Source organism: Morone saxatilis, unplaced genomic scaffold (assembly GCF_004916995.1).
Source record: "Morone saxatilis isolate NCDOM2014 unplaced genomic scaffold, NCSU_SB_2.0 Contig8, whole genome shotgun sequence".
Classification (NCBI taxonomy): Eukaryota; Metazoa; Chordata; class Actinopteri; family Moronidae; genus Morone; species Morone saxatilis.
Genome location: NW_023340257.1, coordinates 13985716 through 13996478, shown reverse-complemented (window position 1 = coordinate 13996478; position 10763 = coordinate 13985716). Strand labels below are relative to the sequence as shown.

Genomic DNA, 10763 nt, shown 5'->3' with positions numbered 1-10763 from the left:
TCAGTAAAATTGCGACACAACATCGGTCTTTGACCTCAATCAGGTAGTAAAGACTCACTTTAAGACCTTGATGTCTTTTAATACTTTGCATGTCCACATTTTAAGTGAACTGTTATACAACAGATCAGTATATGAGTATTTATACAGGGAGCAGTTTCTATCTGATCAATCTATGATTTCCTGGTGAAATAAAAACAGCTTTAAGGCTACTATCAGCACTCACCTTGTCTCACCTTTGAAGGACAATCAGAGCCTAAATGATTCAACCATGACCCCTGTGAGAGTAGGATAGCAAAGAATACCATGAAAGTATTCATACACTCATTGGTAACCCTGTTTCCTCGCTCCTCCACTGTAAAATGAGCCCAGTTGAAGTAATCCTGTGTTATGTTGTCAAACAGTGTTAATGAACCTACTGAGGGACAAAAGGCATAATCACCTTATTAAGTATTTGGTCTGTCAAATAGACAAACTCAATAAAATTACTTTTTACAATCAATACTGATTTAATGATAACTTAAAGGACCAAAAGTGTCAAAAGTTACTCCCTCACTTCACCCTTCAGCTCCAAGCACAAATGAGAAACTACAGTGGCTGCAATATGCCTGAAAAATGCAAAAGGCTCTATTTATTGTTTGGTTTGTCCATTCTGGGCTACTGTAGAACTACGCTGGTTCAACATGGAGGACTCGGGCAACTTGCAGCATCTGTAGATAAAAACGTCTCATTCTAAAGTAACAAAAACACAACATATACAACATTATACACTAATGAAAACATACCTATGAATATTACATTCGATTTCTGACAATAGATCCTCCTAAATGTTACACACTGGACCTTTAAATACAATGTGTAAATGTGTATGCACCTTCACCTCAGTGTGAAAACAATTTATCTTGTCTAAAAATAAATAAATCCTGAGGAATCACTTCCTCTGTACCAAACAAAGAGCCAATTTGGGCTTGAAACATTGTATTTTTTTAATGTAATGACATTTTACAAGGTGCAGATAACCGTATCAGGAGAGTTTCAGGCTCCTCTTACAAAACAAATACACAGAAAATGAGGCTGGTCTTTCTCAGAGAGATCCAAAGCATTTTACTTTTATGTTTATTGTAAATTGTTTATATCTTAGTGGCTTGACTAATATCGTAGATAATGAATGTAAAAGAGAATAATGTACAGAAAGATCTAAATTAAATAACACCCTAGTTATTTATTTATTTTTGTTATATAATAAAGCTGTGTTGAAGCTGTGCTGTTGGATTCAGGTGATATTGACTCCAACCAAATGAACTTCAGTCTCTCATCCATCGAGGGTGATTTAAACAAAACAAAAACAATCGAGCTTCATCATTTAATCACCAGCTAATTAATTCTCAGTTTCTATCAAATCAGGTTTTCTCTGATAAACCTTCAAGCAACAATAACAAGCAGGCAGCAGACTTGACAATCCTTCATTTTATTCCAATTATGTGTACAGTCGATCACTATAGGAAGCTAACACAGTATATGCGGTAATCAGTCAGTAGCTTTTGCTCCCCCGATGACCAAACCATACAACGACCCAGAGCAACATCTCCCTGTTGGGTACCACACAGCATTATTGCTAGAGACCACATAATGTGTCAAACAAGATGCTTTATGGCACCGTACAGGCCACTGAAATGTCTCTCAAAGATGCAAAATTTGACCTCAACCAGAAGGACGAGACCTGAAGACGCTGCTGCTGACGTTTGTTCTCATTATTATTATGAGGATTAGGGTTATTGTTATATAGGCGTTTAGAAAGGATGGAAGACGTTCCCTGTGGGTGTGAGTAAATTATCTACTTTCTTGCTATGTTCAGAGTGATGTGAGATTAACTGTGGTATCGTCTGAAAAGTATAAAAAGCAAATCAGGCGGTGAGATTTACTCTCTGAAATATTCATGAAAAGACATCTTCATTAAGGCATCGCACCCTTCGTCTTCATGTTCATTTTTAGTGGTGGGCCTCTTTGGCTCATTAGCATTCTCCTTCAAAAGCAGGCAAACAAGTCACCAGTGCCTCGCACACAGCAGCCAGTATTTTGATCATTTATCAAGCTGTTACATAATTACCAAAGTACAGATCATCTAAAATGTGAGATGATGCAGGATGTTAACTAGATTATTAAAAGGTGGATGGAGCCTTAAATCTATCTGCTGTTTCGTTTGGATGACATGTGGAGTGATGAAGTCTTAACAGTCCAAGTTCAGAAAAAAACAGTTTCTCAACAAGACAGCTTTGTACCTTTATCCCCTACTGTCTCATAAAACTTGAGGAAGAGTAGTGCACACAGTCATGCTAATGGCTTTACCAGCTGACAGGTGAATGAAAACCCTTGTCACATTTGCATTTTTGCTTAAAAAAGAAAAGAAAAATGAAGACAGGTTTAGTTCGTTTTCATCCAGACAGTCTCGTGTGGCATAATAATATGCCCATTGGCTTAATGCTGCTTCACATGCAGCATGTCATCAATTCCTCGCTTGGATATGCCTCCTATTAACTGTAACATAAGAATTCAATCCTGTAAAGATTCAGACAGACAGTCAACAAACAATCTATTAGACAGTTCAGAAAAATATTAATAAGCAAAACATACTGAGCTCAACCATTACAAAATACAAAGTTAAACAATCATAAAATCTATTTTAACACCTGAAGTGTTCTTAAAACCAGCTGACGTGACCCACTAATAATATATAAATATATTGATATATTGCTTTATTGAAGATATACTGCAAAAAAACTTAACGCTAAACTTCTAACCGGTAGCTGTAGAAGGCGAGAAAAGCCTCACAGCAGCTAATCACAATTAAATTCAGTCCTACGGGAGGGCTCATTTCAAAGACACTGACTGATGCTCAGTTACGTCATGGCTCAAGTACAGACCGACTGTGACAAAAATTTGAATCAAAAATAACTAAGGTGCCACATTACATACAGTAAACCTTTATATGCAAATCCCAAATAGTCTTAGAAAAGTGTTTCAGAAACAAAAGGACGCAATACTTTAGTAAATAAATGTCTTAAGTTTCCACACTGCATTATATCCACAGCTCTTCTATTATAAGGCAGCAATTACAGTCGGGTATAAGTGGACAACAGTGAAGCAATAACACAAAATACATTAAAATATAATCAATTAAAGTAGAAATTGTCTTTTTTTCAAGGTGCTATTTGCTCCTTGTCACACTAGGGGCCACCAAGAGCATGTGTTTTGATAACAGAGGACACACACACACACACACACAGCTTTCTGCTGAGCCTGCCTTCTCTTCATTTACAGTACACAGTCACTCTCTGGGCGTGCGCTGTAACACAGCTACTTTGGGAATCTGTGTAAAAATGTAAAAAGGAACACATTGCAAACAGACCATCTTCAAACTCAAACACCAAAAGATCCAGTCACGTTCTCGTTTATCCATTTTTCCTGAGGTAAAAAGAAACCCCAACACAACAACCTCAAACACAAATAAGTTGAAGTAGTAGTTGTGTGTGTGTGTGTGTGTGTGTGTGTGTTTAGTACACAAACCACACCTGAGTGAAACACATGGTCCAACGGTTCAATCATATCGTCACCTGAATGTGGCCTGTTTATACAAGGCAGTCACTACAGCCTGCCCTCAATGTGTAGCTTTTAGACACTAAATATTTAGTCCAAGATACAAAGTTTGCACGTGTCCTGCAAGTTAACAGCTGCTTTATTAACCACAAATTAGGTGAAATGTATTCTTAAGATAATGACAAAAAAAAGTGTGTTACGTAAGTACTGAGATGTGGAGAGTTAATTTTTAGTTTACTATGATATGCATTTATATTTTTGATGCTCTGTGTGATACGTATAATGGTTGTAAAATGTATCATTTTTTTCATATGGTCTGAAATAAAGTATAATAATCAGTAATACACTTTGCTATTTTTAAAGTTTGTCACTTGAGGCCATGGTGAAGCATAATTATTGTTGCTACATTTACCTGCTGTTAATACCTCGCACAACACTGGTTTGAAACGGTTTCAGCTGTTGGCAGATCTCTGTTTCTCCCTCAAATAGTGTTTCCTGAAGCGTTGCCTTCTGTCGTTATGTTGGCGTGTGGTCAGTTGTTTCGGAGATAAGAGGTTGAGGTTAAAGGTTTCGGTAAAGGTTAGGGGAAACACAAATTGAGACCATACTGGAATTATATTTAAGTGTCCTGATAAATTATTTTCATGAATTCCTTTCAACAAATCAGATAATATTTTCTGTGGCAAATGGTTTGAAGTGTAATACAGATACGATTGATCGATATATAACGTAATAGAGTGATATGGAGCAGTCTTGGATTCAAATATTATTGTTTCTAATCTGTTGTCGTTGTTTTTTCCCAAATAACAGGAACACACTTCCTTCCAATCTATATTTTTTCACATGGAGGACTCACAGACGTGAACGCCATATCCGATATTTCAGCTGTCACTCAGTCAGGGGCCACGCAAACGTTTGGTCACATGGTTGATTTATGGTTGGCCTTGAAAGGTCACATTTGGTTGGGCCACCCCGCAAGGCTTGTAGTCCACCATAAATGGTTGCTACCATGGTCAAACTCACAACTCATAAATCAAAAAGGGGTTGCTTTGAAATAAGGCCCCACTGTATATTGAGCATGAGACACCAGTGTAAACAGATCATTTATCTAATTCACTTAAGACTGACTTAAAGTGACACTTACTAAGTTTTGCTTTGCAAATTATTTAAGGTTATATCAAAGTCCATCTTAAAAAAGTGTCTACAATAAGTGTAATATAATTCAATAGCTAAAACCAGTCTCAGTATCAGTCAAGGTGCAGAACAACAGTTAACAGGATTAACAGTCTGACAGAAGATAATCATACAGTGATCAAACTGCAGTTAAAAGCTCAGGTCACAGTAGTCACTAATCTGCCTTTGTCTCAGCAGCAGGGGGCGCTGCAGCTGAAGACATCAGTCTGGCAGCTTCATCCTGGGGCTCCACTGGCCCCTCCCCACCACCTTCCTCATCCTCCTTCTCCAGGCCCAGCGAAGGCTGTCTCTGTGCCACAGTGTGCCTGGAGCGAGCCCTGTGCCGTCGAGGGTGGAGGAAGAGCGCAGGGTCCGGCATCGCTGTGGGCTCTTCAGGGCCCATCACTTTCTCTATGGGCACACACTCCCGCGCACGCTCCACCCTTGAAGATGCTCGTGCACTCTTACGCTTGGGTTTAACCACTGGAGAGGAAGGGGAGGCTCCTGATGGCATCTGTAGAGAACCAGAGTTCTGCTCAGCACCGTACTGGGCCCCCTGACTGTTGGCTCTGGCAAGGAGTCCCTGCCTCTGCTGCATCCGCTGGTGGTGCAGTTTCTGCCTGGCAGCATGCAGCTGGAAGGAGAGGTATGCTGCTGCCTCGGTTTGTTTCTGCAGCTCCGTGTTGAGGATGGTGGAACAGTGGCTGCGGCGTTTGAGCTCTTCCAGGAAATGGCGCTCCTTTTCCTTGAGATTGGCTCTGAGGGCTCCCACCAAAGCCCCTTTGTGACTCAGCTCCTTGCGTAGCTCTCCTAAGGTGCACTCCCGCTCAGCCAGACAGTTTTCCAAGTGCTGACAGTTGGCCTCCAGGAGCTCCTCCTCCTCCTGTAACTCTGAGATGGACCAGAAATGCGAGTGTTAATTATAAACATATTAAATTCAGTGTTTCCATGTATAAAATGAGCAAGGAGTTACATGGTGTATCTTTACAGAAACAGCTTAATAATTCTCAAAAACAACAACTTACTACAGTGTTCAACATCAGCACACACATTTATACAAACAATACATGGCACATACACACAGTTTAATACACACTGCATTAACATAGAGGCAGAGTACATATCTCTATAAGCCTCGATACAGCAGCTCTAATCCTCAGCACACATGACGATAGAGGCACTACTCAGAGATTGTCCAGAACATATTTAGGCTGACTCAGTTAAATAGATACGGAAATAGTTAACTGGCCTGAGTATTTGGTCAATCTCCAGTGTCCTCTCAAAGTCTGAACTGGATAATCTGTGAGCTAGAAAATGGTACAGTATGGTGGCTTTAGAGCAGTAGAAGGAGACTACACACATATGGAAATGGTAATCAATTGACAGGCTGTACTAGAGATGGGAAATATATCCATATTTATTCTTTATCATCTAGTGTCATATTTTAGGGTTTGTTTTTAAGATAGATGCATACACAAATATGTCTTTTAGATGAATCAAACAGTCAAATTTCTTCCAGAATTATTTCAGAAAAACTTCAAATATTTAACTTTTGTTTGTGTAATTTATTTAACATGAACAAATATCGCAAAATGCAAAGACTAGAGATAAAAACTTCACTCACTTTCTGTTTACACTGTGTTAGAGATTGATTCAACTGAGGTGACTGTGTCATTTATTTCTTCTATATATCCATCAATCAGTTTATGCCCAAAAAATATTTAAAAATCCAATCCTAATCACAGTTCCCCAAAGCCAAACAGGATGTCTGACCAACAGCCCAAAACTCAAATAGATTCAATTTACATTAAAAGTAAAGAGAAAAAGCAGCAAACTGCTCACATTAGAAAGCTGGCTAACTCTGCATTTTTACTTGATAAACGACTTAAACGATGAATTAATCATTAGTATTCACATAAGGCAAGCGAGGGAGAGAAAACCAGCCAGCCCAGATCACTAAATGTTGTGTTGAGTAGTCGTACAGCACCAAAAGAACATAAAGATAGTCCTTGCGATCTGATATATTCTCACATATGGACAAAAGTTCACTGGCTAAATCCTATTTCGGCATTGTTCCCAAGAGATAAAACACTACAACTTGAGGCCTCCCCTCCACATGAACTTCAACCTCTCTGCCAAGGTCAGGTTTAACCGCAGTATACTGCTTATTGGGCTTTTTTTTTTTTTGCTTCTGTAGGCAACCTTTATGCTCTTTCATTCCAGTAAAATTCCCCCGAGGAGAGCGAGGTATGGATGAAAAGTCAGTGCAGCAACCTCAGGGCTGACTGAGCGAAGGCTTGCCAGAGGAGAAGGAGCTTACATCCACAGAGGCCGGCACTGATGCCTCTGACCATAGAAATAGGTCAGGTTTGCTGAGTAGGAGAATCCCAAAGGGGCGGAGGGAGGTTTAGTGAGTCCTGGAGGTGAAATTATAAAACCTAGAATTCATATTAGGCTTAAATGTAATAGGGTGTTTCATACATTGATAAAAGCTTTGGGTTTGAGGTTGACTCTGTTACATCTTACTGCTTTATTATCTACATTTTCACTTGCTCTGCTTCTCTTTCTTATCGGATGTCTTTCTGGTATTATTTTTCTGACTTCACTTTCATCATAGGTCCTTTTTCATCTGTGATTTACCTTTTCTAGTATCTCTTTCCTTCCTTCTATATCCTCAACCCTGTATCTTCCAGGATTAATCCCCAGAGGAGCGATCAGTCTCAGGTTTTCTGTCGCCCATCACCACACCCAGGTTGAGCTCATATGCTAACTATAGACTACAGTACCTAATGTGATCTTCACGTCCCTTCATACCCCTCTTTCTCCCTCCTCCATGTCTGCAGCTGACCGCATCCCGCCGCCTAGTCTTCCCCCTTAATCTCTCTCCTCGCTACCTCTCATTACCTCTCTCCTTCCACCTCTTCCTCTCTCTCTCTCTTTTCCTCGCCTCTACGTCTCGCTTGTTCTCAGCAAAGTCTGTAAGTGGACACCCCCGCTGGGACAACGAGGGAAAAACGAGAGCAGGAAAAGAAAAAGAGGATGGATCAATTTGTCAGGGTGGGAGCAGAACAGAGGGCCGTGCTGTATTGATGGATCTGGGGATAACCTGTCCTGGAAAAGGGAGATGGGGTCTAATGGCTGAGTAATGCAGCCAAGCACCCCCCCCCCAACCCTTCTCTCTACAAGCACACACACACATTCGCGCAGCCTTTTGACTTCTCTCTCGCTGGTCTGTCTCTAATTCGCTGTGACAAAATGGTGCCTATCTCTGCATCCCCGCATCCAGAGACCACAAACGGTCCTGCACATGTCAGCTATGAGCCAAATATGTTGAGGCATGCTGTCTTTGCCGAGTGTGTGCAGCTCCCACACAGCTGTAAACAACCTCCTTTCACACAGGAAAATGACACATATGTATAAAAAAAAAGCTAATAAACACATAGAGGGAAGCACTTGAACCCGTGATTGAGTCTGTGTATGATTTTTGTGGGTAAGTAAATGAGGAGAGACAGAGAGGCATGGGTGAGAAGAGGGGGGCTGACAGGGATCTATCCTCTGGGGGATGGGGGGAGGTGGGAAGGATACAGGGAGGCGGGAAGGGATGCAGGCGTTACAGGAGTTATGGTGGACGTGTGTCTGTTGTTTTGTCTCCAGTGCAGAGGAAGAGAAATAAAGTTTAGACAGGAGAGGAAAAACAGATGCATGAAGGAGAGACGTTGATGGGATTTTTTTTTTTTAACAAACCTATTTGGCTCCTGCCTGGAGGCTTCACCTTCAGCTCGCTTGTCAGCTCTGAAAAACACAGGAGAAAAGACAAAAAACACGGGAAAGAGCAGTTAAAGAGACAGAAAATATATTAAAAAAAACACATGAAATCATATTGTTAGAGCTTAAAAAGGGATGCTCAACGGTGCTGGAATGTCTTAGTAAAGCTGTATACTGAAAATTTCTGTCGCTGGTTAACATAACAGATGCTTGATGCAGTTTTGCAGCACTTTTTCAGTGCACTCATACATAATTTATGAAGATAAATCTGAAACTTTACATCAAAGACTGTGTGTCAGAGACTTGGCCAATAATGTTACATTACTTGTCACGGTCTGGAGAAAAACGTTCTTTACTGTAACCTCAATAAGACATATTAGCATTCCTCACTGAAATCAATATTCACTTAAATGAAAACTTCTGGCTGTGCAATTTGTTTCAAGAGGGAATGCAAACCAAACAAATAGGAACCCTAAAAAGATTTTTTTTTAAATAAAAGAAACGTAAGCAGAGGCGAATTTATCAAACCTCTGATGTAGCTGAATAACCCTTTACAGTGGGTTACACTGGCAATGGCTGTGGCAGATTTCAGCTTTCTTACAGATTCTCCCTAGAACATCCTGCAGACTGATGGATTATAAAGCTGATTTGTGATTTTATATGGAGAGCTGGTCAATAACGATGTTTTCAATTGATTTCTTTTAACATTTGCTGAATGAGGGTGACTTCCTGGTGTGTATTGAATTTAGGGGTTGCACTAATTAAGAAATTCTGGGCTGATACCAACACCGATGTTTGGCTGATAACCGTTTTTTTGTTGTTAATTATTCACCCTTTTGTGTCAGGAAACAAAGGAATCTTAATCTTTGCCTTGTTGCCAGGGCTGGAAAACATATTATATGTGGGAAATAACCAACATGTATTGTGCAGTTTGTGTTTCTCCTAAATACCGTTGCACTCTGTGTCAAACTGCAGATGGATTTTATGTCTTGCATTAGTGGACGGCCTTCGCATCCATTTGTCTTTTGCCATTAAAACACAGACAGACAACAGGCACTGGACAGTCAGCAGAATTCGCCCGGCTTTATTTTATTGGATAATAAAACAGTTTGGATGACAAACATGATTGTATGTCTTTTTTTTTTGCAGTGTAGAAAGTAGTAAAGGAGCTGAATAGTGTTACTGGGAGATACTCCACCAACATGATTAGGATTATTCAAATATTACATGATATAATACATGTATCTGGCTGGATACTGGATGTATTATATCTCATGTCAGTGCATTACAACAACTAATGGTTTATGTTTTTGAGAAGATAATGTTTCAGACTGGTTATTAGCAGTGTTGGATTGTCCCTGATAGAAATATTCCAGGTTAGAGTCTCTGAGGGGGTTTGTGGGGGTCAGACTGCTGGTTGTGTCTGGCCTGTCAGTCACTTTGATGGTACATCAGGGAGGCTTGAATGCAGACAAATCTCCATATTCAGCACATTCATTAATGTGTGTGTGTGTGTGTGATACCAGTAGATTTTAGATTAATGTGACATAGATTTGTCCTATTTCAATTTCCCGTAGCCTGAAATATGAGCCTTTTCAATCAGCCACGGGTGACGATCGTAAACTAGTTTAACGCGAAGAAAGGAGAAAGCCATAATTTTAAATCTGTAACTCTCTAATAAAACTCACTTAGATGTTTACTGTAAATATAAAGTAGAACTGGTAAAAAAATTAGGTGATACTGTTAATCTGCATTTTATAATGAAAAAGATAGTCTAGATCAATGTAGAGAGCCTTTCTTCTGCTCTTGCTCTCCCTGTCACACCCTTTCTGCTTCCCTCTGCAGTCAGCACAGCACGCCCACCCATGCAGCTGGCATGAAGAGACAAAAAAGAACAGAGAGGAGGAAGAGGGGAGGAAGAAAGATAGTAGGGAAGGAAGGCCACATTTTAGACTAAGGGATAGGCTTAAGTTCAATGAAATGTATTTGGAAAAATACATTAATTTCTAATGTGCCACAATAATGTAATGTTTTTGAAAATATCTTCATTCATATGCTTTTCCAAGCAAATATTGATACACACCGATCAGCCATAACACTAAACGCACTGACAGGTGAAGTGAAAAGCACTGATTATCTGGTTATCATTGCACCTGTCAGTGGGTAGGATTTGATGTGTTAGAAGCAGGAAAAAGGATGGATTTGGGCAACTTTGACAAGGGCCACATTGTGAT

At 40.0% G+C, this 10763-nt stretch overlaps 1 protein-coding gene across 1 annotated transcript in view; it reads right to left on the bottom strand.

The window, feature by feature from the left end:
- Positions 1–3665: 3665 nt before the first annotated feature.
- The window catches only part of si:dkey-54n8.4 (coiled-coil domain-containing protein 92), a 12286-nt gene continuing 5188 nt past the window's right edge, over positions 3666–10763 (bottom strand). Inside the window, exons 3-4 of the mRNA XM_035679448.1 lie at positions 8509–8556; positions 3666–5655 (exon numbers count right to left, since the gene is read on the bottom strand). Coding sequence (XP_035535341.1) covers positions 4940–5655; positions 8509–8556 — 764 coding nt within the window. The 3' untranslated portion in view covers positions 3666–4939. The remainder of the gene's footprint in view (positions 5656–8508; positions 8557–10763) is intronic.